The 26776-nt window shown below is 40.6% G+C and overlaps 1 protein-coding gene and 1 long non-coding RNA gene across 4 annotated transcripts in view; both read right to left on the bottom strand.

The window, feature by feature from the left end:
* LOC121016419 (uncharacterized) overlaps positions 1–2947 on the bottom strand; it is a 168502-nt gene extending 165555 nt beyond the window's left edge. Inside the window, exon 1 of the long non-coding RNA XR_005784266.1 lies at positions 2727–2947. This is a non-coding gene — a long non-coding RNA (uncharacterized LOC121016419). The remainder of the gene's footprint in view (positions 1–2726) is intronic.
* A 7882-nt stretch (positions 2948–10829) lies between these two features.
* On the bottom strand, positions 10830–26763 carry PDCL3 (phosducin like 3). 3 transcript variants are annotated; one of them, XM_040454038.1, is made up of 7 exons: positions 26614–26763; positions 25147–25276; positions 22950–23040; positions 22541–22684; positions 21552–21760; positions 17782–17937; positions 10830–14521 (listed from the first exon to the last, which is right to left on the bottom strand). In XM_040454038.1, exons 1-6 carry the CDS (start codon positions 26617–26619, stop codon positions 17795–17797), a joined length of 723 nt encoding a protein of 240 aa, XP_040309972.1. In that variant the 5' UTR covers positions 26620–26763; the 3' UTR covers positions 10830–14521; positions 17782–17794. The 3 variants fall into 3 exon arrangements, with proteins under 3 accessions (XP_040309972.1, XP_040309973.1, XP_040309971.1); XM_040454039.1 differs by lacking the exons at positions 10830–14521; positions 17782–17937 and adding an exon at positions 14681–14693 and having other exon boundaries at positions 21521–21760; XM_040454037.1 differs by lacking the exon at positions 10830–14521 and having other exon boundaries at positions 17557–17937.
* Between the last annotated feature and the right edge of the window lie 13 nt (positions 26764–26776).

Here is a 26776-nt window from a genome sequence, read left to right as displayed (position 1 = left end):
CGATCTCGCGGTCCGGGAGTTCGAGCCCCGCATCAGGCTCTGGGCTGATGGCTCAGAGCCTGGAGCCTGTTTCCGATTCTGTGTCTCCCTCTCTCTCTGCCCCTCCCCCGTTCATGCTCTGTCTCTCTCTGTCCAAAAATAAATAAATGTTGAAAAAAATTTTAAATAAATAAATAAATAAATAAATGAGCAAAATAGAGGCACCTGGGTGGCTCAGTCAAGTGTCCAACTTTGGCTCAGGTCATGATCCTGTGGTTTGTGGGTTCGAGCCCCGCATTGGGCTCTGTGCTGACACCCCAGAGCCTGGAGCCTGCTTCAGATTCTGTGTCTCCATCTCTCTCTACCCCTCCCCCTCTCTTAAAAATGAATAAAAATTTTTAAAAAAAATTTTAATGAGCAAAATAATGAAAAAAATATCCAGAGGAGTGGTTACCTCTAGGAGCGAGATGGATATAGGACTAGGGAGAAGCACATGGTAGTTTCAAATATATTAGTAATATTCTAGTTCTTATATTGATGGCAAGTTCATGAGCATTTAGTCACTATGCCTCATAATTTACATGAATACTTCTGTACACGTCAAATATACTTCTGTACACGTCAAATACTGCTTAATAAAGTAAAAGGAATCAAATCGTATGAGGTGAGTTGGGAGTTACCTGGTCTAACAACAGCTCCTGTTCAAAAAGCCTGGATATCTTAATTGATACAGCTCCATATAAACCAGCACGTGCCAGACTATTGGCAAAACAAATGCAAGCCTTGCAGAAACATAAGCAAAGTGCCCAGGACAAAGGAAGCTGTGGTCCCTGCTCTATCACTCTGTGAGGATCAGATTACATTGGGCTATCTGTCCCCAGTCCTGAGGGACCTTCCAGGAACACAGACCATCTGGAGCACTTTCCAGTAACACACAAATGGCTTTCTTGTAGAATGAAGACCAGATTTAGCCCAGGTAGTTCACAACCTGGAACAATAGTAGGAGAAGTTGGAGGGAATTGGATCTTGGCTCAATTAAAAGAACCATGTGTAAAACTGAATATGACAAGTGTTGGTGAAGATATGAAGAAAATGTAATCCTTGTTTCTTGCTGATGGAGATGTAAAATGGTACAACCATTGTGGAAAATGGTATGGCATTTCTTCAGAAAATTAGACATTACAATGTAATCCAGCAATTCTACTTCTGGGTATCTATCCAAAAGAATTGAAAACAGAGACCCAAACAGATAATGTTCGTGACAGCATTATTCCCAGCAGCCAAACATGAAAGCAACCCAAGTACCTATTGACAAATGACTGGATACAGAAAATGTGGTCTATATGTACAGTGAAATATTATTCAATCTTAAAAAGTAAGGAAATCCTGTCACATGCTACAACATGGATGAACCTTGAGGACATTACGCTAAGTGAAATAAGCCAGGCACAAAAGAACAAAACTCTGTAGGATTCTACTTACACGGGGTACTAGAAGAGTCAAACGCATAGAGACACGAAGCAGAATGGTGGTTACCAGGAGCTACGTGGAGGGGCTGGGGGAGGTAGTGGTTAATGGACACAGAGTTCTAATTTGGGAAAACAAAAAAGTTCTGGAGATGGATGGTGGGGATGCTTGCACAACAATGAGAATGTACTTAATGCCACTAAACTGTGCACTTAAAAAATAGTATATTTTAGGGGTGCCTGGGTGGCTCAGTCGGTTAAGTGTCTGACTCTTGACTTTGGCTCAGGTCATGATCTCATGGTTTGTGAGTTCAAGCCCCAAGTCAGCCTTGTGCTGACAGCATGGAGCCTGCTCAAGATTCTCTCTCTCTCCTCCTATTTCTGCCCCTCACTCCCTCTCAAAATAAATAAACATTTTTTTAAATAGTAAATTTTATGTTATGTATATCTTACCACAATTTTAAAAAAAGAACCATGTGTATTGGCTAGAATGGGCTGTCTTGGCAAGTTCCCTGTTACTGAGAAGGTTCACACAGAGCCTGGTGACCATCTTGTTGGGAATCGTCTAGCTTTGGAGCTGTCAGGGCTCTGGTCAAAGGCTCTGCCTGCAGGAACCCTGTGTGGAGTTGCAGGGCATGGAACAAAAGCAGGCTCCCTCCATTGCAAAGGGCTCAGCCTCCACCTAGTTAAGGTAGATGGGTCTCGCCAGTAGACTGAGCTATACCCCATCACAGACATGTGGGCCGCTGAGAAGGCGCTGCCTCAGGAGGCTTGAGATCCACCTGGAGGAAGGTGGGTCTGAGGAGACCCATGGGATCTGTCTCCCCAGGAGTGAACCTGACTGCTTTGGGGTTCAGGCCCAAGCCTCAGGCCCTCAGTGTTACCAAGCACCCTCTGCATCCATCACAGTGTTGATCTCCAGCAGGACCAGGCCCCTGGGTAAATCCCACTGCAGGTTACCTGGTATTGGCCCCTGACCAGGATTCTGGCCTAGCCCAGCACTGACCACCAGGTTCTAACCTGAGCCAGGGCCCAATAAAGGGAACTTCAAGGTAGTCTTACTGATAGTATGAAAACTTAAAAGTCTAAACTTTGAACTGCAACATACATCCAGACAGGAAAAAAGAAACTAGAAGCGATCTCTGTCAAAACCTCTGTCAAAAACAGGTTTAAAAGCTCAGCCCTCAACAAGAATAAAACCTGAACCAGCTTTTAGGTCACTCTTCTGCCCTGACTTCCCCAAGAGAAAGTGTTTTTGAAATAATGAATCAAACTTCTTACCTGACCTTATCCTTCAAGACTCATTTTCAAAGGCACCTCTCTCAGAAGCCACTCATTTCACTCAACCATAATCAGGTGTTTGTCCTGTATGTCTTCATAGGGCTTTTGCCCCCGTCTTCACACCTGCTGTGGTTTTCTTGCCAACCAGGTCCAGAAGCTCAGTGAGAGCATGATTTTGGATACCCAGCACAGTGCCTGGCATGCAGCAGACACTCAACACATGGTTGCTGGAAAAGTGAATGCACGCATGCATAAAAATGAACACAGTGAAAGCACAATTTTTAGCTAAGAGCCCAAATTTTGCTTGACTCATTATGACACCTAGTGGTGATTAATCTCCATTGCAGACCCCCCCCAAAATCCACATAATTACCCTAGGTGCATTTCCCTTTGTTCCAGCAAAAGCCCTCTGAGTGCCAGCTATGTGGCAGGGACCATGTGAGTGCAGGGGACATTTAGATGAGTTGGTCAGTACCTATTCTCGAGGGGTTTTAGGCTAGAAGCACCGAGTGCTGCTCACCACCACAGAGAGTCAGTACTGGCATTAATGTTATATCATTGTAGGGAGAAATGAAGGACAAGAAGGCTCCAATGGGCATGATCTCACTATGGAGAAGGGCAGCTTCCGAGGGAAGTGGAAACCCTATTACCTGAGCTACCTCATAACATCATCCTGTTTATCGTTCCCTTTAAAGCTAAGCTGGGTTCCAAGTTTTGAGGTATTATCCCAATATTGCTTCTAGCTTCTGCCAACATTCCTGGAAATGTAATGCCTAAAGCCACCCTGGTTTCCCTTATTCCTCCTCCTATGGAGAAAGGATGCTGGGGAAGGAGACTAAGAAAGAGAACCCAGTCCTGCCTTTTAGTCTGTATTTTCTCCAGCCCTTTATTCCTCTACTTCTCCAACCAAGCTTTAAAAAATAAATCCCAACTGGATGACCATTTTGGAAGCAAAATTAGAGTTGGGCCTCTTATTCTAAAATATATATTTTAATACATTTTATTTATAATTTATTTTTATATACGTACATATTATATACTCACACAAAATTGAAATCATTTGTCTTTCAATTATGTGAAGAAATATTTTTTAGCTATGGCCAAAATAATACTTGGCTCATTAAGACACCTAGGTGTCTTCATTAAATAAATAAGTTATGGTATACTGATGCTATGGAATACCAGTTAGCCACCAGTTTTCAAATGTAATGCTGTATTATCATTAAAATATGTTCAGAATATATTGCTAAGCTTTAACAACATCAACAAAAATGCTAGAGCTATCTCTAAATCCATAAAAACACTGTCACGTGAAAGGATGTTCATCAAAATGTTAACAGTGCCTTATCTATGTGTATTTAGGCTCACTTACTTTCTTTGTATATTTTTAATATTTTTATATGGCAAGAATGCATTGTTTTAAAATCAGAAAAACAAGAGCTATTTCCATGAGCAAACAATGAATCCCTGCCTTTCGCATTACTATACTTGGCTGCTGAGGCAGGAGATAGATAGATCTATAGAAACACATAAGTATATAGATTGATAGAAGCATTGCCTTATGAGAACAATGGAAAACCTACATTCTAAGACTCAAGATGAACTGTATGGTTCTTACTTTCTTTTGGAGTAACATAGTTCTTTCTGATACCCCTAACAAGGGTAACGGACAGTACAATCCATAACAATATACACTATAAAAATTCAAAACATAAAAGCAGTTGTGAGCAGAGGCCTTGGGTTTTCCAAGTCACAGGATCGGGTAAAGCTTCTCTGCCTGGAACAGGCTCTTCCCAAGGCTCACATTTACAGTAAATGTAATTACACTTTAATGGCATTCATCTCATTCTGTCACTTTTTCCATAGCTCCTATTTTTAACCAGCACAATGGGAACATTTGTCCTCTGATTCACTGACGAGTTTTCAGGCCAGGAGTCTAGCTTTTAAAATGACAGTACCCTTAATCCTATCGCTGATTTTTCAAATGAAATAACAGCCTGTAATTAAAACAATGGAGCACAGGCAACCTCAGTGGGGTAAGAATAGCAACTCAGCACCAAATTCAGGTAATGGGATATATCAGCCACTGTGCTGGAAGGCAGGAAAGGGAGAACAAGGTTCTGATCCCAGCTTTTTGGCCTCGCAAATCACTTCAGAGTCCTGCACCACAATTGTTATGAAAAGGGGCACTGATTCTTAGATTCCATCAGTCAAGCCCACCCAGTGGGAATGACAAAAGTCAACCCAGGGTTTCTGCTCCTCTGGAAGAGTCCCAGGTGAGTTCTGCCCACTCGAGCAATGCACTTGGGACTACCAGAGTTGATGGGGCAGTTGAGGTTCTCCTGTCCCATCATATACCATGGAGAGGTGAAGTCTATGTCAGCTCCCCTTAATTCTGTAACCCCACATTGTGGTGGGAGTGACTCTCTGTGATGTCTGGGGCTAGGTCACAAAAGGCTACATGGCTTCTTGCTAGCTGTCTTCACATGCTCTTGGGACACTCCATCTCAGAACCCAGCTATCAGGATGTACAAAGCTGGGTTATGACCAAGACACAAGTAGGTGCTTCAAGCCTGGCCCCAGACATGGCAGTGCAGAAGCTCCAATCACCGGAATCCCTCCTAGCATCTTGAGTCTTCCTCACTGATCAGCACTGTGGAGCAAAGGCAAGCCATGACCACTGGGTCTTGATCATGGAATTTGTGAGCACAATAAAAGGGTGGTTGCTTATGTCACTAGATTTGTGGTGGGTCTGTGGGCAGCAGTAGTAACTGGAACTCCATATCAGATGTAGGAGTTCAGATGTAAACACTGACATAGTGCTTACTGTGTGTGAAGGCCCTGTCTTAAACAAGATACTAATACTAATTTGCTTTATATTTACCTTCATCATAGCTCTGTGAGGCCTATACTATTATTGTCTATGTTTTACAGTTGAGGCAACTGAAGCTCAGAAAAATTAAGTAACTTGCCCAAAGTTGCACAGCTACCAAGTAGCGTTCAAATTGAAATGATCTATCTCTAGAATGCATACTCTTAGACCACTTAGTAGGTACTTAGGTTCTGTCCAAATCTTTGGTACTAAACTTTATGTAACAACTCTACCTAGGCCCCAGCATCCACTCAGCATCCTTTTTTCCTTTCTACCTTCCTTGCCTTGCTAAGATATGATCAGACACTCCAGGGAAACCCACCTATATTGCACACCTCAAGAAAACACTAATAGAAAGATGCTTTCTCCCAAGAAAAGGGCAAGTTCATTATGCACCTTTCAGACCAGCCTCATGGTGACTCCTGGTCCTGACCTGATTTTTCCCAGGCTCCAGGCAGGGGCTAATTTACATTGCTGCGGCCACGCATGCAGCTTGAGATTGCCTCCTGACCTGCAAGCCCTTGCTTAGCAGTCATTTTGTTTGGGTACATGTTGAGTTCCTCGAGTTCTTGTGTGCTTACTCAGCAGGCCTGCTGTCTCCAAAAGAGGACGCTGCATGACAGTGGCCTTCAAGAGCCCTCAGGAGCTCTTAAGTGTTGGCTTTGTTTGCTTCTGTAAACATTTAACATTTATGCACACCCACTAGCAAATCCTGATCAATAAAGGATAATGTTTTGTGGTCTTTTAGCAGAAACTCTTTCTTAAACTTCACTTCTGCCATTTAAAAGTTTTTCCTAAAACCACAGGGTCAAACTCTGATTGTGGTGCCATTAGATCATTCAAAAATGCTACGTAGATGTCTCCTCTATTCTAGGTATCAATCAAAAATGAACAAAACATTTCCTTTGGTTGATCCTTTCCAAACAAATAAAAGCCCTGAGTAAAAAGCCCTAGCTTCTTACCCACCTACTATTTTATTTGCTACTTATGTAATTGCCAGACGGGCGCCCAGATGGCTCATTTGGTTAAATGTCCTATTCTTCGTTTCTGCTCAGGTCATGATCTCATGGTTTGTGAGTCTGAGCCCCAATCAAGCTCTGAACTGACAGCATGGAGCCTGCTTGGAGCTCTCTCTCCCTCTCTCTCTCTGCCCCTTTCCACTTTCTCTCTCTCTCTCTCTTTCAAAATAAACAAACTTTTAAAAACTTTTTAAAAAGTAATTTCCAGCAAACATCACTGATTCTTCCCTCCATTCCCTCCCTCCCTCTCTTTCCACCCCTCTCTTTCAACTTTCCTTTCCTCCTTCCCTCTCTCCTTCTCCATCCTCTCTCCTTTCCTTTTTGCTTTCCTTAAACTATGCACCTATTGGGTTTAGGGTAAGACCTACAGGAGGTCACAGATACAAGCGGACACTAGGAGAAGGCTGGTATAGCACCTGTTTGATGTAAGCCACAGCATGTTACAAAATCATTAGTGGCAGATCCTATACACCTCACAATTCATTTCAAAGAGATTCCCCCATTCCTCCACTATTCACTGACCAGCATACAAATGTACCCACTAACACTGATGTTCATTCTCCCAAGACCTCTCACTGCCAGGAATATTAGCAGCAGGATCTGCTGTGGCAAGCTGGGACAGATTAAACAAGACGTCTGGGAGGGAGTACTCAAGTTCAGAGCACTTTCACTCTGCTTCATGTCCTATTCCTGTTTGATTCTATTTTCTCTCTCATACTCACTCTAACACAATGAAAAACGGAGAATGTGCCTTCAACCCCAGTGATCTTCATCCTGTCGTCTCTGAACATGGTTCTGTGCTGCTATGAGCTGTACATTATTCTAAAAGAATTCACATTTTAGAATCCCAAAAGGGAAGAGGAATGGCCTAAATGCTACATAACCCAGTACATGGCCTGACGTGGCTCAAAACTCCTCGTGTTAATGCCATTCCTGTAATTTAGAGGGCACATCCATCAAAAGGGCTGATGAATAGTATGAGATAACCCAATCAACCAATATGCAGTAGAGACTTGATAGAGAAAAGTCAGTCCAAAAGACAGCATTTAATCTACATGGAGGAAAGTTGTCTTGGGAAGTGACAAATATCACACTGTAAGCATATAAAATCCTCTTATGCTTTATACTGAGACTTTTATTTGCTAGGACGCCAAGAAAATAAATGATCACCTAGAGTGAGAGAGGTATTACTTAACACACTAAAAAAATGTAAAAGTGCGCAGAAAAAAAATAGACTCTACAAGGAGGATTATGTAATGGTGGAAATGTAAAAGGGAAGCAAATTTCCCAAAGTTCCCCAAAGGTCAAAAGATAGAATTTCAAGTTCTTCCCAAATTGCACTGACAAACTTTACCCTAAGAGTTTCCGAGTCATGGGAGGCCCAGTTTAGAATTGCAAGTATTAAGGCCTATCAATCAATCTCAAATGAGCAAATTTATCAGGATGCCAAACCCTAAATGCTTTCAAAAAAACAGGATGCTGGTGAGGATGACCATAATGACATCACTGATAACTACTATTATTACTACATCTACAACAATAAAACCTCAACAAACTGTGCTAAGTACTTTATAAATCTTAGTCCATTTAATCCTCAAGATAACCGTATTTGTTGGATCCTTTTTACAAGGGAGAAAACCCAAGGCACAGGGAGGTTAAGCACACTCTACTGACAACATGACAAGCTACCAGCTCTGCTGCAGGTGATGATAAAGAGAAAGTTGTCTGCCCCATGAAGATTGGTCCTTTGGGGAGTAATTGGGAGTCACCCAGGTTTTAGGGTGTAGTACTCAGCCTGACATAGTCAAGAATATCCTGTGTTGAGTTGACTCTGGGGTAATCAAGTCTGAAGGATGGATTTGAATCAACGTAATTTCACTTTCAGTTACAAACCAGAATACCAATTTATTAATGGAGATTCCTAAACTTCCACTGGTTCATGGCTTAGTAATTTTTTCATTGTGCTCCTAAGAAAAAGAGGAAACATTGGGGCACCTGGGTGGCTCAGCTGGTTAAGCTTCTGACTCTTAGTTTCAGCTCAGGTCATGATCTCATGATTGAGCCTTGCATCTGTCTCTGCCCTGGGGCCTGCTTAGGATTCTCTCTCTCCCTCTCTCTCTGTCCCTCCCCTGCTCATGCACACTCATGCTCTCTCAAATAAACTTTAAAAAAAGAAAGAAAGAAAGATCTAATCATTTATTTTATGAATTACTTAGGGCCAAACAATGAGAATTTATGTTCTAAAAACTTTTAGCTGTTTGAAAAAATTTGAAAATTGAATGAAAATATACTTACTTCATTAATTACTAATGTGATGTGAGTGCCTGTTGGGCTCTGCACTTTCTCCAACCTTGAAATTTGATCAGACACTGTCACCTTCATTCCCTGCTCCATGTTGATTTTTGAGCTGTACCTGCTTTTATCACACCAACTGCCAAAAACCCTGCTTTGGAAAGATATGACATCATCAAAAGGAATGTAGTGCAAGCTAACACTTAATGTGACTACTTGGAGCTGGTATTTCCTGCAGTGTTTGATAAATTGCAGCATGGCTGTGTTTCCCTTGAAAACAGAATATCCCATTCCTGTGACCTTGCTGTGGGAAACTGGGGCACCTCAGTGCGGTTTGGGAACTGTATTAATTTACACTACAAAACATAACTGCCAAGTGTACTGAACTTCTCACATTTTCTCCCCAGTAACATTGGGAAACCAAAATAGAAAGCCTTTGGGACCCAGAGTCAGTAAGGGGGACAACCTGGGGCTCACTAATCTGCTCTTTGATTTAGTTACTGCAATTACAGTATAGTCCAAGTACAGCGTGCATTAGTGGGCGTGTGTTTATTGTACTATTTCACTTGGATTGTACTATTTCACTTGGATATCTCAAACCCCAGGATAAAACAAAAAGTCGCAAGTTATTCTTTTCTATAACATTTGCTAAAAGGCAAAGGATTATTACTAACTACAACTCTTTATGAAATATATATGCATTTTTAAATATCTTTAAAATTTTTCATCACCATCTTACAAAAAGTATTGGGTTTTAAGTTTATTTATCTTGAGAGAGAGAGAGAAAGTGGGGCAGAGACAGAAGGAGAGAGTGATTCCCAAGCAGGCTCCCTGCTGTCAGCAAAGAGACCAAGGCAGGGCTTGAACCCACGAACTGTGAGATCATGACCTGAGCAGAAGAGTCGAACACTTAACCGATTGAGCCACCAAGGTGCCCCAACAGTATTGTTTTTTTAATTTAAAAACAAAACTGTAGCCATTTTAATAAGTAGGTAAGGAACAGTAGCAGCATTTTTCCTATTAGGAAGCTTGTATTTTCAGTATTTTAAACGTCAATAAACAGAAATGAGCTAGAATGGTCAAGTTAAAATAAGCCACTGTGAGATACCTCATTTGACCAATGCTAAACACGTTTCCCCTCATTTTAACATCCCTGAGGTCAGGGTGCATCTTGCAGTCGCTGTTGGCCTGGGGGAACAACACTGTTACTGCTCGCCACCTTCTGGCTGGATCAAGAAGTGCCAGCATCAAACCTAGCAGAAGATGGTGTCAGAGTTGCACTCTTAAGAGCCCATTTTAGGAATGTCTTAACCAATGTGTTTGCTTCTATTTCCCTTCTTACGTATGCAGCAGAGTGATATCCAACAAGAATTTATTTTTGAATGTCTAAGTTCTTTCAAATATATAAAATAGGACTAATTTCCATGCAAGTTCAGACTCACCTTGTACCACCAGCATCCCACCTAAAAGGCCACACTGTATCTGTCTGCCCAAGTTTTTCTCCCAGGCACAGACATTTGCTCAGTCTTTGTGCAAGCATGACCAGAAGTGCAGGGGAGTGAACTCCTCTGGAAGCAGCCTTTGAGGGTTGGAGGGCAGGACTGGTAAATAATTAACTCAGGCTTTTGTCAGTGGATAGACTGTGCTGCTTCAAAGTCCTAAAGGGATTGAGTTCCTACTGTCTACCTATGGCACTGACCTGTCTCAGCCTTATACTTGCCTTTTCCCTTCCCTGCCACTCTCTCTCAGCTCCCTCCCTCCTGCTCCCTGGAATCGCCTCTCAAACTCTGCACCCAAGTCCTTGGCTCAGGCTCTGCATTTGGATAGATCCAAACTAAGACTTGTGCCTTTTATTACAGACATATGACAGTCAAGAACTGAAAACCACCTTTCTTGGTTACAATTTCCATTTTGCCACCATATTTTTAAAATAAACTTTATTTTTTGGGTACAGTTTTAAATTTACAGAAAAATTAAGAATATAGTACAGATTTACCATATACCCCATACCCAGTTTCCCCATTACATTTTACAATAGTATGGTACATTTGTTACAATTACCAAATCAATATTATCATGCATAATCATTGATGAAGTCTACACTTTATTCAGAATTCTTCTGTTTTTAGCTACTATTCTTTTCCTGTTCTAGGATCTCATCCAGGACACATTACATCGTCCTGTTTCCATAGGCACCTCTTGGCTGTCACAGCTTTTCGCATTTTTCTTGTTTTTAATAACCTTGACAATTTTGAGTTCTGGTAAGCTGTTTTGTAGAATGCTCCTCAATTGGGATTTGTCAGATGTTTGTAAAGAAGACCAAAGAGGTGAAGTATTATTTTCATGACATCATATCCAGGGTCCATACTAATAAATGACTTACCACTGTTGACTTTGACCATGATCACCTGCCTGAGACAGTTTGTCAGGTCTCTGTACTGCAAAGTTACTCTTCCCAGCCACCTTTCCACATTATAAACTTTGGAAGGAAATCATTACATGCAACCCACGCTTAAAGGTGGAATCTCTTAAGTCCAGAGTATCTACATAAATTATTTAGGATTCTGAATGAGAGATGGTTTCTTCTCCAATTATTTATCTACTCAATCATTTATCAGCATGGACTCATGGATTATACTTTGGGTTATAATACATTATTTATTTTGTTGCTCAAAGGGTTCCAGCTTTAGCCACTAGATCTTTTAGTTGCCTCCTTCATCCTTTTGACATATTCTTATCATTGTGAGTTTTTTGTTTTTGTTTTAACATTTCTTTCCTTTCTGGTGCTACAAGATGCTTCAGGCTAATCTTGTATATTTCCTGCTCCAGTTTTAGAATCAGCCATTTCTCTAGAGCCCTAGCTCCTTTTTTTGGAGAACAGTATTAGAAGCCAGTATCTACAGGCCAGGTGTGGTCTTTGATACTAGAGTGTCATTGCTTTTAGGGTCACCTTAGCTGATAGAACAATGAAAAAAATGTGTTTACTAGCCTATGTATGTTCACTATCTAAATATATAATCATCTGTATCTTTATTAAGTGAAACAGTTTATACCAATGTCTGCAACTCGAATCCATTACGCCATAGATCATTTTAACCTCCTCTCCTTGCTATCTGTAACCCCACAGTTGAGCAGTGAAACTGGACTCTTGCCATCTGCTATTCATTTAATTGTTCAAACCTAGTACATAGTCTAGCACTAACAGAATTATTAACCCGTACTACTGTGAGAAATAACTATCAACTAGAGTACAGTGCTTATACAGATTCTTTTGCCTTTCACCTTACAGATTCATTTCCAAGGTTACTTAGATCAGAACCCTTCCCTTGAAACCTCTTCTATTAGGTGGTTTCACACATTTGTAATACAGTTAGATTATTTTATCACATCCTGGATTCCATCCAGGGATCTCCTCTCTAAATGAAATTTTTAAATATGCATACATTAAGACTCACTCTCTGTACTATAAGGTTTATGAGCTTTGGCATATTGTCCTATCTTCACCATTATTGTATCATTCAGAATAGTTTCACTGCCCTAAAAATTCCATGTGCTTTACCTATTTCACCCTTCCACCCTCCCTCAATCCTCTGGCAACCTCTTTTTAGCCTCTCCATAGCTCCACCTTCTCCAGAATGACATATAATGGGAATAATATAGTATACAGCTTTTTCAGAATGGTTTAATTCAGTTAGCATCCATGTTTTCTGTGGCTTGATCGCTCATTTCTTTGTAATGCTGAACATTCCATTCTGTCAACATAGCACAGTTGGTTTATCCATTCATCTATTGATAGACATTTTGGTTGTTTTGGTGATTATAAATTAGCTGTTAGCAACATCTGTGTGCAGGTCTCTGTATGCATATGTTTCACATCAGTTGGTTAAGTACCTACAAGCATGACTTCTGGATAAGACTATTATAGTTCATTTGCATTTATTGTGATTACTGTGTTAGGTTTCCAGCATTTTGGACTTCCTATGGTTTTGCCTTTTGGTTTTTTGTTTTGTTTTTGGTCTTCTTTTAAATTAAGAGGTTCCCACCCTCCATGCCCCCACTACTTTAAAAGTTACACACTCATTTTCTTTTATTGTTACCTTGAATGAAATATTTCTTACATGTGTATCTTTGCCAACCTCCTAAATCTACTTTTTAAGGGTCTAAGAACATTTGAACTCCAATTAAGCCTTCAACGTGAACCCTCTTTTGTCTTGTTTTTTAGATCCATCTTGCTTTTAATATCACAAATAAGGCATTATTTGTACTGTTGTAAGTCAATGTTCATTCAGATTTACCCATATTTTTTTGGTCACGATCCTTTCTTGAACTTCAGACCTTTCAACAGATGGTGGTCCTTCTGCATCACTCATCTTCTAAACTGAGAGTCTACTGATGACAAAACTACTCATTCTATTGGAAATGTCTATTAATCCTTACTTCCAAAAATATAGATTCACTGGGTATTGATTCTTGGTTAGTAGTTTTTGTTTTTCTTCAACCACTGATACGGGCCATCTTTCTGGCTTTCCTTGCTGCTGAGAAGTCAGTAAGCCCTACCATTACTCTGTTTTGGGTAATGACTTTTCTGACTACTTGCACAAATTCAACATTCTGCAGTTTTACACACACACACACACACAGTCTGTAACTCGCTTAGGACTTATACAGCTTTCTGAATCTGAAGGCTCATGTCTTTCATTGGTTCTAGAAAATGTCTTTATCTTCTCAAATATTACCAATTTCCAATTCTTTCTAAAACTCTTTTTAAGATTATGCTAGAACTTCTCAGTCTCTCCTCCACATTGCTTTCCTAATTTTTATATTTCTATCTATTTATCTTTGTGTGTTATCTACTGAGTAATCATTTGGCTCTATTTTCTGGTTCGTTCTCTCTTCCATAGGTTGACAAGGGATTTATTTTTATATAAAGAATTCTTATTCCTTACTCTTATTAAACACATATTAAATATATTCATTTTATATCTTATATCTGAAAATTCCACTATCCTAAGTTTTTGCAGGTCTGACTGTACTATCTGTTTCCCACTGGCTCTCATTCAGGATACCTTATTTGAGGCATCCCGTGATTTTGTGGGTTTGTGATTTAGGACTATGAGCTCACGTTCCTTTGGAGCTTTATCTATAAAGAGTGTCTGAGGACTACATTAAAGCTCTGTTCTTACAGCGTGGATATGCAGTTGCTTTAGCCATGAGCTCAGGGGCATTACCAGCTTAAGATGACTTTAAGAACTTGCTTTGAGAAGTTTTTAGACATCATGTAACATGAGAATTCAAACTACTTTTGACCTCTGAGAATGCTTTCCTTTCTTGCCAGTTCAGCAACAATTTAAGAACATTAAAAAAAATTATCCAACATTTTGAGTTATTATCAGGTTATTCAGAGTATCTACTTCACACACTGGAAATGCAAAGTCCCTAAAGTCTAATTCATGACATCACTGAAAGGCAACATTGATAAAGTAGAGGTAGAGCATCTAGATTGTTCTTCTGTTTTATCAAGCAAGGTGAAAGTGGTGAGTAGAAAGCTAGAATGGTTGAGGTTTTCTTTGGTGATGGCCAGGTGACATTATCAGGAAATGTGTCAGCTGCTCCTAAGAGAGACCAAGACGGAAGTTACTTCTTTCCCAGTAACCAAAGTCCAGAGAAGGCAGTCAAGAGCTGGATTATACTGTTTCCACAAGGTCATCAGGAATATTATCCTTACAGCTTTTCCTCTATAAAGATGCCCTATAGCCCAAGTAGTCTTCAACCATATCTACACTCCTGTCAGAAAGTAAAGGGTTAAGTCCAAAAAGGGCACATGCCAATCATCTGTCCCTCTGAAGAGGCTTGTAAAGCCAACTTCCCCACCTCCATCTGGCAATCCATGGCTCCAAGGAGACTGGAAGTTTAATCTTTTGGCTGGTCCCATTGCTGCTGGAGTAGAACTGGAGATTCCTGGATACTTGATAGGCAAATAGCAGTCTCTGCCACAGAACCTGAACATTTTCACTGTGTGAGGCTCCACATCAAGGGAGAGACTAAAATCAAGACGGTAATTTACTGCTGGAACAAGTCCTTAAGAACGTGGGAGAGAATACAGTCAAAAGCACAAAGGGAGGGTTTAAACTTGGAGACTAGACACATCTTCACTTGAGACTAAACGGAACAGAAAGAGAAGACAGGACACTGCGCAAGTATGGGATGGTTAAGACTAGAAACCAAGGGGATTCCTTGTAGCATGCAAATGACAAGGTCTCCTGTGGAGGTCACTGAATTGTGGTGGGAGGGGGATGCAGAAGGCAGAAAGCCTGGACCACCTGCTATGGGAATGTAAACAGTATAAAAAATGCTGTTATGTTTATATTTATATAAAATATAGAGAGAGATTATTCGCACTTGTCACTTCTGGTCTCATTACATAAGAAAACTGAATTTAAAGCTGGAGGTAATAAATGACAAAAACAATTTAGGCATTGATGACAGAGGACACTCTTCTTAACATTCCTTTCATAACTCTCAAAAAGTGCTTTTCATGTCTAGGGTTTTGTTTTTGTTTTTTTTAATTAAGAGACAGAGAGGGTGCAAGTGAACAAGGGTGAAGAGAGAGAGAATCACACAAGGGGCAGAGAGAGAGAGAGCAGGGCTCACCAGGAGTGGGGCTTGTGCTCACCCGAAACAGGGCTTGAGCTCACCCGATGCAGGACTCCAACTCATGAACTGTGAGATCATGACCTGAGCTGAAGTCATAACCGACTGAGCCACCCAGGCAACCTCTAGTACAACTTTTCTGAAGTACTTCTGAGCCACCCACCCCGGAAGCTCTGTGTCAGGTATGTGCCAAAGCAATGGTCTGCAACCTTGGGGAGTGAGGATATAAATTTAGGTTTGCAATGAGATAAGCATATACAATTCATTCACATCCTCTTCTTCCTCTAGAGATGAGGAAAATAAGGAAGAATCAATTTGATTTGATTATATAGTCTTAACTCCATTTCACTTCTCCCAATTATCATCCCAACTTTCCAGAACCATTTCTTACCACTGAATAAAGGGCTACCTAGCACTTGCTTAACACCCTTTCCCAAAATCCCTTCCTCTGAACACTGAAAGACAGCCTCTAGGTAGCCTTCTTGTTTGCTTTCCCTGTGTGGAATTAGATGAACTCAATGCTTAAGGATCCAATTGTATCCCCTCTGTCATGTCACAAATGCCTCACATGAAACAGAAAATTAGTGGTAAATATTACGGCAAAGTCTCCCCAAATTAACTAACCTGTAGAAATTTGCAGGTCACGTTCTAAATCACAACACTCATGTTAGGAGAGAGATGTTTCTCTGTTTAAATCAAGTTCAGTCAGCATAACTAAATAGCTGCCTGGGGCCTGGGTGCCATGTGGCCAGACAGCACTCATCAGCCAATTCCAGAGGCACCTGAGCTCTCCTTGAGCTCCCACTAAGAGCATTAGCCGGGCATGGAGGCAAGAAGATGATGAAGCAGTTTTCACACTTCCACAGATCAAAGTGGCATAGTGAGTATCTAGAACTACATCCTGCATGGGCTCCAAAGCGGAATAAAGCCTGCTATTTTCCATCACAGTAGGTATTACCCCCCACCATGCTCAAGCACTGTTCTCTCAAGAGTTGTGAGCGTTGCAGTGCTCAGGCAAATGCAGCACTCAAGCTTTTCACCTTTATTCTTCCCACAGCATTTCATTTTAATGTCAGCTAACAATAGAAAATCCAAGAAGGCAGCTCTCCCACAAAACCCATGGAACTGGCATGTGAGTGATAGAACTGACCACGCTTATATCAACCCTGCAATTAAAATTTCATGAAAAATCATTCAAAGTACATTGTTACATAGAACACATTTTTAAAAGCAGCACTGGCTCTTATGTGTGTAGAAAAATAAATATTCACTAACACGGACACTTCTGACAGATCAAAATGGGTCACAGCTGTTGTTACTCTTTGAATTATAGCAAAAATAAATTTTGCAATATAATCTGAAGGAAGTCCAGGCCCTCTAGAATTCATATTTTTAATATTCAAACCTACATTGAGTACTACATCATTCAACACAAATATTAGAGAAAAATATTACCCCTAATTTTTCTGTTAATGTCAATTTGACAAGGGTTAAGTGCTAAGATTCTAGTTCAGAAAACACCTTGCCATTTTTTTTACTGACTGAGATACAGTTTATCATTTTATGTGTTTATTATCTGTTTACAAAAAAGAATTTAAGGTGGACTTTTACAGTAATTGGGATTAACTGACATCTCAACAGTCTGAGACAAAAATTATTTTAACTAGAAAAAAAATTTAAGCAAAAATGGCAATAAACTGGAATCATTTAGTTATTGCTTTCATAGGACAACGTTTTATAAAAATTATTGCCTATTTCTTCTAAATAGGACAAATACTAGGATTTTTCCTATCAATCATTCCTTTAATAATTCTATTGCTAGCCTTATAAAATAAAAATAAATGATAATGTGACTACAAAACTTAGTTTGCAATTATCCACTGTAAAACCTCCTCACATTATTAAAAGACACTCCACATTTCCTCTTATATAGTTAAATGTGGACAAATAGTGAACAGTTTTATAGCTTAAAATACAAGTGAGGAAAACATAGACGTCTGTCATATACCAGCAGCTGGTTTTTATTTTTATTTTTTTAAGGAAATGCTATTAATTTAAAAAGGGAGTTCCAAGAAATGTAATAGGATTCCCAGTAATGATTTCTGAGATCTATGAGATTTGAAACGTAATTATAAAAGGCTAAAAGCCAAACACATTTCTACTTTAACCTTTTTCAGAAAATCCAGATGATCTGTCACATCAAGGAAGTTTGGCACATTACCGAGGCCATAGTCTTAGTCATCCTCAGAATCACTGTTCCTTCTTGTGGGGATAGAGCACCGCACCGAGGATAGCAAAGTGTCTTCAATTGGTTTCTTAGGGTTTTCCTCCAGATCTGTCTTGATTGCTCCAGATTCTGACAGTTTCCACTCCAACTCTACGTGACAAAGAAAAGCCAAATCACCTAAGACAGTCAGCACAAGACCCTTGTCCTCAAGCCCATCAAGCCAGTTTTTTTCTAAGCAGAAACTATGATCATCAACATTTGATGACAATTTTAGTGCTACAGTTATAAGGTGCCTAGAAGAAAAAAAAATCAGACCCTTAAGGAGGAAAACAAAATACTTTCAAATGCTTTTTCAGAAGATGAGATCAAATGAGATATTACATACACAGTAAAACCTTGGTTTGCAAGCATAATTCATTCCAGAAACATGCTTGTAATCCAGATCACTTGTATATCAAAGTTAATTTCCCCATAAGAAATAATGGAAACTCAGATGATTCATTCCACAACGCAAAAACACTCATATAAAAATGATTACAATACTGTAATGTAATATAAAATAATAAAATACAAAATATAAAGAAAAATAAACAAATTAACCTGCACTTAACCTTTCAAAACCTTCGTGGCTGATGTGAAGGAGACAAGAGAGGAGGGTTATGTATAGGACGACTTTCACTATCACTAATGGAATCACTGCTATCTATTGGCTCAATGGACTCTCTGCATGGGAACCATTATATATGCTGGCATGGATGTTGGCTACAGTACACTATTAATAAACTCTTGTCATCTACCGTATTTAATGTAACTGGTAATAAAGCAGCAGAGGAAAGGGTCTATATCTGCAGGCAGCCTGACCTAGAATGAAACAAAGCATTCCCAAGCTTACTCGTGTATGGAAAAGCAAAGGACAGTTCGTTGGTGCTTTGAAGTGACAAAAAATACACTAGTGCCAGTTGTGGTTCTGAAAAAACACTGATTTCTGCTAAACAGTGTGTCCTGAGACCAAGCATCTGAAATGATCACCCACAATCCCTCAGATTGAGAGAGAGAGAGAAAGAACTACCACTGGCTCAGTTTGATTGTGTGACATTCAGCATCATGTACTACTCATATTGCAAGACACTGCTCGTTTACCAAGTTAAAATTTATTAGAAATCCTTGCTCATCTTGCACAACACTTGCAGAATAACTTACTCGCAATCCAAGGTTTTACTGTATTTGAACCTACATGGTAATTAAAAACCAAAGACTAAACCTGTTTTCTAATGACTACCGCTTCTCAACTTGCACAGTTTTCCAGGAAAGAAATCATCATGAAACATTCAAAGGAAATACTTTTCACAGTCCTTCTGGCAATCTAATCATTAAGTCTAATTTTAGTTAACAAAAGGAAATTCTTAGGCCTCATGCCCGGCATCTCAGTCTACTAGAGTCAAAGGATAAATGTATGATGACATCCCAGAACTTACACATTTGTCTGAAGTAATAAAAGCAGTACCAAGAAAATAAATCAGTGACTAAAACCTCAGTTCCTGTATTTCACTTGTTTATTTATTTTGGGAGAGAGGGGAGCACATGTCCATGCAAGCAGGGGAGGAGCAGAGAGAGGGAGAGAGAATCCCAAATAGGCTCCACACTGTTAGTGCAGAGCACAACACAGGGCTCGATCTCGTGAACCATGAGATCAGAACCTCAGCCAAAATCAAGTCAGACGCTCAACTGAGCCACCCAGGTGCCCCTCACTCTCTTGTAATCAATGAAACTCCACAAGGATGTGAGGCCTCGTGAAGTGAAATCAAGGGACACATTTTGCATTTGCAGAAAAGACTCCAAGCAGAACTAAGGACTACATGAGAGACTACAGCAAACAGCAAATAGGTTTAAGTGATGCTCTGCCAATTAGATAACTCCATTAAAATATGACGACAACCACTTTATTTAAGTCATTATTAATTTAAAATGCTCCATGGAGATCATTAACACCAGTGTTTACAACTTCTAGGTACCTCAGTTGAATGTTATGAAAATTCAACAAATTTCTTAAAAAAAAAAATCTTTTAACTTTTTTTTTTCTTTTCAACGTTTATTTATTTTTGGGACAGAGAGAGACAGAGCATGAACGGGGGAGGGGCAGAGAGAGAGGGAGACACAGAATCGGAAACAGGCTCCAGGCTGAGCCATCAGCCCAGAGCCTGACGTGGGGCTCGAACTCCCGGACCGCGAGTTCGTGACCTGGCTGAAGTCGGACGCTTAACCGACTGCGCCACCCAGGCGCCCCCAAAAAAAAATCTTAATTCTGATTCTTGACTCAAGAATATATTTAAATCCACCTATACATATATACATACATATATGTTGAGGTGTACGTATTAATGTTATCATTCACTTCCATGCAATAATTATAAGTTCACTAATCCTCAAATTATTTCTACAAATAAAGACTGTAACTACTATCATATACCCCTCTCTGTCCCCTCATGGTAAGATTCAAAACACCAGAGGGGCACCTGGGTGGCTCAGTCAGTTGAGCAACCAACTTCAGCCCAGGTCATGATCTTATGGTTCATAGGTTCAAGCCCCATGTCTGGCTCTGTGCTGACAACCAGAACCTGGAGCCTGCTTCGGATTCTGTGTCTCCCTGTCTCTCTGCCTCTCTTCCACTCATGCTCTGTCTCTCTCTCCAAAAAATGAATAAACGTTAAAAAAAAAAAAAAAAAGAATAAGATGAAAACATATAGTTTAGAAATATTTAGAAATGCTGTATGCCTTTGAAGATTTGAATAATGTATAACTGATGTAATGTGTGTATGTATGTACACATGCTATACTTATCTCACAAGTATCTTACATAAAATAGTTACATAAAATAGTATGTAAAGTCACATTTGAACATTTTTTTTTTTAATGTTATTTATTTATTTTGAGAGAGAGAGAGCACGAGTAGAGGAGGGACAGAGAGAGAGACACAGAATCCAAAGCAGGCTCCAGGCTCTGAACTGCCAGTATGGAGCCCGATACAGGGCTTGAATCCATGAAACGTGAGATCATCATGACCTGAGCTAAAGCCAGATGCTTAACCCAATTTGCCACCCAGGCACCCCTAATGTTTTTTTTTAAAGCACAGGTGGACACATTATTTCAATGAGTGACTTAGGTGGAAACCCTTGGGCCTCAGGTTCTCTCTTTCATGCTATGAGTATGTACATAGTTCAACACCTCGTGTAACAGGTAGAAAGGAATAAAAGACACGTCCTTCAGGAATAAAAGGATATATCCTTCAGGAGTTAAGAGGCAGAATTCAATAAACTTCTAATTTAACTTAAAAGCCACTAAGACATTCAACTGAGAAAATATTCTTAAACATTTTTATGCATGTCAGTATAAAAAAGTATAAATACCAGTAATATGTTCATGTGAATTAAACAAAAAATGAATGCTGAGATCTTTAGTTGTAACTTAAAACATACCCAACTATAGGGGCAAATAAAACCTATTAGACATAAGTATTAAATATACATATTTTAAAGTCCATTGTGTCCTCTTTTAATAGAATTATTAGAGCCCAGTTGTAACTGCCCCCAGTGACTCATCTAATGAGAGATTAAATGTGCTTCTTTCCTTTTGACAACACACAGGGGCAAAGATGACTTTGACAAATCATCTAACACATGTCTGTTCAACAGAAACATCCCCTCATCATCTCTAACATGCACTGGTCATCGCTCACATGCCCTAGACCACCTCAAAGAAGCCCTTACCATCTATTGTCAGGTTCATGCCACCAAACACCAGAGGTCCAATAAATTGAGCCTTGATATCTCCTTCAAAGTAAACAAATATCGTAGGCAGATTCCTATCAGGATAATTAGGTATGCAGGTTGTTGAAATGGCTTTGATAAATTTGACATCAGGAAACTTCCTGGCAAGTCCACTGAAGTGCTGATTTATGAGGGCACAGAGGGGAATCCTGTAAATTAGAAATGGGAAACAACAGTGAGCGAGAAAACCTATAAAACAGAAATAGAAGCAACTGTGATTCTGCATTTATATTGGGCAAAGCTCAACTACCCTTCTACCCTATGTAAACCCTAATAGCTTCACAAATGATTCTGCTACTCCAGTCAAGATGATTAAACATTTTTTAAAAAACCTTTCTGATAAGTTCAGGGAAAATAAAGAACTCAAAATCTAAAATGCAATTTAATTTGACTCAGTAGTAACTCAAAAAAACAGCTTCAATGTAAAAGATTATTATTATGCCCACCTATATGAGAGAACATTCAAGATTCAGAAGGAGTGAAAAAGGTCAGAAAGTATTTCCTGCTTTTCAAAAAATTTCTACACAAGTACACAGTAGGAGAATGCAGCTGGAAGTGAGGCACAGAGGAACACCACTGCGTCACTTGCCTGGAACAATTATTATAAAGGTCACCCCCGACATCTACGAGAATGATTCACTACATGCAATTTTGAAATGCCAGAGTTTCTCTAGAAGGATAAATAAGGAATTCTTTTCAATAAAAACAATCTTCATTGCTATGATGTAATAAAAAGCATTCTTATTAGTCACAAATATTAATTTGAAAATCTAAAGACAAAAATTAGGCATTAGGTTTGGGCAAATCAGCAAAAACAAAATACTAGTTTAAAAAACAAACAAACAAAACCTCCAATGTGGATTAAGCCTGGGATATCCAAGGCATAAATTCAAATTAACATTTAAGGATAGTGCGTAAGGTCAGCTCACCCTTGTTTGTAAAGGTGCAAGATTACCCACAAGCCCTCACCGGCTTTAGTAACTTCTTGAACATAATCCTTTCCTGAGATCTCCAAAACTTCTCCAAATTTATTCTTTAGTTGAGTTGCTTTCCACTCAGCCAGTCTTTGCTGCCTGTACCACAGAAGGAGGAGAAAGACATCTTACACATCCAGCCCACACGTCCCACACACCTTTCACACAGCAACCTTTATAAAGATCCATGTTTATTTATTTGCCACATGGCAGATGTCCAAGACTAGTTCACTGAAATCTGCAAATTACTATTTAATTATATAATCCTTTCCAAATGTTATCTCGGTCAGAAAGTTAACTTTTCAAAAGACACACATTTTAGTGCCACACAAAAAAACAAACAGTCCCTCTGGGTGGCACTAACCTGTACATTTCAATAGCACGTTCATCTTCCTCATTAAACTCGTCTTCATTTTCTTCCAGCTCTTCCAAAGTCATATCTTCATATGTTTTCACTGAATGTAGTTAAGTTAGCAAAAACCAAAATATTTAAAAGATGAACAAACTTGCATTTTGTTTTTCCTCCTTTTCTTTTCTCCTAAAGATGTGCATGCAACACCAATAAAACTCACTCGGCAAAACCAAAATAAAAAATACTGAAGGTATTACACTAGTAAATAAGAACTTAAGTGTGTTTTAAAAAAGATAGGCCTATGTTGACATATGCAGCAGAACTGACTCTCCTACCTCCATGCAATTGTAGGGATATGAATGAGAAGTTTCCCAAGTTTATAAAACAAGAGAGTTGTATTTGCCTAAACTCACCTGGTCTGCTCTTCAAGCACACACACCCATGACCTGGAGTATTAACAATTCTGTCTCTGAGCACATGGGGGATACCAGTGGGTGTCCTCCCTGGCACACCTTCCCTAGAGTTAAAGGGATTATTACAGGACTTCTGGTTCTTCTCTTGTGAGTGGTAGGTAGGCAGCTCTCTTTCCTTTTAACCAACTGCTACAAAATCTCTATTTCGTTTTTACTGCCATATTCTTGCTTCTTGACATCAAATTAGATTTTTATCCTCCAACCCCAACTCCAACACTAAACAAATTGCTCTTATCAAGATCAACAATGACTTCCACTTCCTGATGGATGAGCAGCATTAATCCAACCCCCCACTGCCTTCTCTTTGAAAGATGGTCCTCCTCTGGCTTGCAGGATGCCTTCCCTCGTCCTACTTCTTTCTATGACCGCCCTTCCTTTGAACCTCTACTGATTTGACTCCTTTTTTTATCTATACCCACTCCCTTGGTGACTGCAACTCATGACTTTATGCCTCCAGCCCATACTTCTCTGATTTGGAGAAAAACATGGCCAACAGCCTACCTATCATCTCTACTGGACGAATAAAAATCTCAATGTTACTGTGTTCCAAAGAGAGCTCCTGATCCTAGCTCCAAACTGCTACTCACCAAGCCTTCCTCATCTCAGTTGGTGGTCACTCCATCCCTCAGGCTGCTCAAGCCCAACACCCTGCAGTCATCTTTCGCTTACTTTTCCTCACGCCCCTCACAGGATCCACCAGAAAAGCCTATTGGCCCTACCTTCAAATTATTTCCAGATCCAACCTCTTCTCACCACTTCCACCAACACCATGCAGGCTGGTCCAAGCCAATCATACCTCCTGCCTGAATTAGTGCAGTAGTTTCTATACTAAACTACTTCCTGACTTTCTGCCCATCTTGCATGCTCAGTAAGGCAGCAGCAGGAGGGTGCTGCCAACATGTCAATCCTCTGTTCAAACCTCTAGTGATTCCCACCCCACTAGACATAAAAGCCAAGGCCTTTATTAAAAGATACAAGGTCCTCAATGGTTGGACCCCTAGCTGCCTCTCTGAACTTACTACTCTTTCCCAGTCATATTGGCTTCCCAGATGATTCTCTAACATGCTCTTCACTTACTGAAGTAGCTTGATTCAACTCTTAGGTCTACTCAAAGTCATTCGTACTGAGGCTCTTTCTGACCCTATCTAGAATTACACTCACCCCTCCTCCCACCCTTTTGAGGCCTTTCCCTGCTTTATTTTCCTATATTTACTTATGTATTGCTTATTGTCTATCTCTCCCAATAGAATGTGAGTGCCATGAGGACAGGGATTTTTGTCTGGCCTGCACACAACTAAAGCCCCAATGTTTAGAATTACACCTGGCAGATGATCATTTAATAAACATTCACTGGACAAACGCTTTCTAATGAATCCATCTCTAAATTAGCTCTAATGTATAAACAGAAGACAGAAGTACTAGCCCCTGTGATCAATGGGACAAAAAGTACAACTCAAGTATTTTCTTCAGGTTTATCATGTGCCCATCTGACACAGACAAGAAATTATGGAAATGAAGGAGGCCTCTGAAGTCCCATTTCTAAAGCCCAGGAAGTTGAAGGTTAGAGAAAGCCTATGACTCGCCTGAGGTCCCAGAGTTAGTGCGCATTCCAGCACTCCAATCTCTGGCTCCCAATTCCTGCTCAGAGCATCCTTCCACCAAACCACTTAGAGACCTAGAAAGTTGTTTCTTACCCCAGAGAGAGACAGAACAAAAATGAATGTAAGCAAGCTCACCAACTGACTGCTGAAGGACACGCTGTTCCTCCTCTTCTGCCTCCTTTTCCAGGTCTTTCAAACTTTCCTTTGAGGGCAAGATGCCCTTTTTGCGTAAGATGTCATTCCACTCAGTGTCTGCATTGGGGTCCTAGTGCAAGTGGACCAAGGATACCATGAGTGCAAAGTCCACCATGGAGGGTGTCATACTGAGGAAAGGGTCGAATGCGAAAGGTGGAGGGAAGAGGAATTCAAACCAAATTATACTGTGACCTATTTCTGAGAAAGTGTCACATGACCCACAGCCCCTGTTCTTTTTCCTGTCCTTCACTGCACCTTCACTCTGCACCCCCCTAAACATACACACCCAGGAATTAGTCTTGGGTAAATATCAGGATATGATGCACAGATCAGTATCAATGCTGTACCAAGGCTGAGATGGTTTTTCAGTAATTTAATTACTGACTTGGAGTGATTCATTCAACAGGTATTAAGTACCCACTATATGTAAATTATTGTAATACATAGTAGGGAAGGATGGTGTCACCTATTTTACAGTTGAGAGAAAGAGGCAGGCAATAAACAAATAAATATACAGATATATATATTACACATTGTGGCAAGTGCAATGATCAACAGGCTGCTGACCTAGAGGGTTGCAAGAGGTCTGCATTCCACTGGATAGGCAAGTAAGAAATTACTTTCCAGGCAGAGGGACCAGCATGTGCAAACGGCCCAAGAGCAGAGATACGGAGTATCTCAAAGTTCTTAGTGACTGCAATACAATCAGGAGAGCCTGATGCTAGGCGGCTTCATTTTCTTTCACTTTAAGTTTTAGGCCAATTTCATTAGAAAATTCCAGATACGGGGGGGAAAGGAGGCCAATTTGACTCTATTTTATGACTGAAGAGAGAGACCCCAGGGCTGAGCTCTGAAAGCCAGGGAATCTGAAAGGGAGCACACTTCAACCTAAACACCAACATTAGGGAGAAAGAGGATGTAACTATCCACTCAACCAGCTCTAAGTGGTTTCAGGAACACAGGTTCCGCCACTGTTTCAAGTTACCGGACCTCCAGGTCGGCCCCTTCCCTTCTCAGAGCCTCAGCTTCCACATCCACACAAGGAGCCTATAACACCGCCGCTCAGGTGCTACGGAAATTAACAAATAGGAAGTAACCCTGCCAGGTGGGATGCGACGAGTCCTTCACAGGCTTTGCAGGATCTGACCTCAAGAAGAGAGAGCCCCCAAAGACTGAGATTTGGAGGGGTTACAACTGCGGGAGTGTGGAGGCCCAGCCCGCAGTTCCTCGAAGGGACCACGCCCGCCCTCTCGCACTGCGCGTGCGCCGGGCCTAGACTCGTGTGACCTCCCCGGCGTCGGTGGCGCCCAAGCGCTTCCCACAGTCCCAGCCCGGACGGTCCGCCGATGACACGCGGGGCAAACGAACTGCGACAGTCTTCAGGACTCGGCCCCCCAGGTTCTTTACCTGCATCTTGTCTGAAATCGCTTAAGCCAGGCCCGCCACGGTGCGCCTGCCCCTCAGCTCTTTTCGGCGCACGCGCGCAGCCACCGCCCAGCCTCTTCCCCCACCGCCGCCCTTCGTCCCGCCCCCTAGGAGTGAGCTGGGCGGAGCCAGGGTGTAAGCGAGG

This window comes from Herpailurus yagouaroundi, unplaced genomic scaffold (genome assembly GCF_014898765.1).
Source record: "Herpailurus yagouaroundi ecotype Mexico unplaced genomic scaffold, PumYag 210, whole genome shotgun sequence".
NCBI lineage: Eukaryota > Metazoa > Chordata > Mammalia > Carnivora > Felidae > Herpailurus > Herpailurus yagouaroundi.
This window is presented reverse-complemented; position numbering and strand designations above follow the sequence as displayed.

Coding starts and splice junctions, on each gene's coding strand:
- PDCL3 (XM_040454038.1), bottom strand. Junction 22,685..22,949: donor CGTGCTATTGAAATGTACAG/GTTAGTGCCACC, acceptor TCTGTGGTACAG/GCAGCAAAGACTGGCTGAGT. Junction 17,938..21,551: donor CATGAACCTGACAATAGATG/GTAAGGGCTTCT, acceptor TTTGTCACGTAG/AGTTGGAGTGGAAACTGTCA.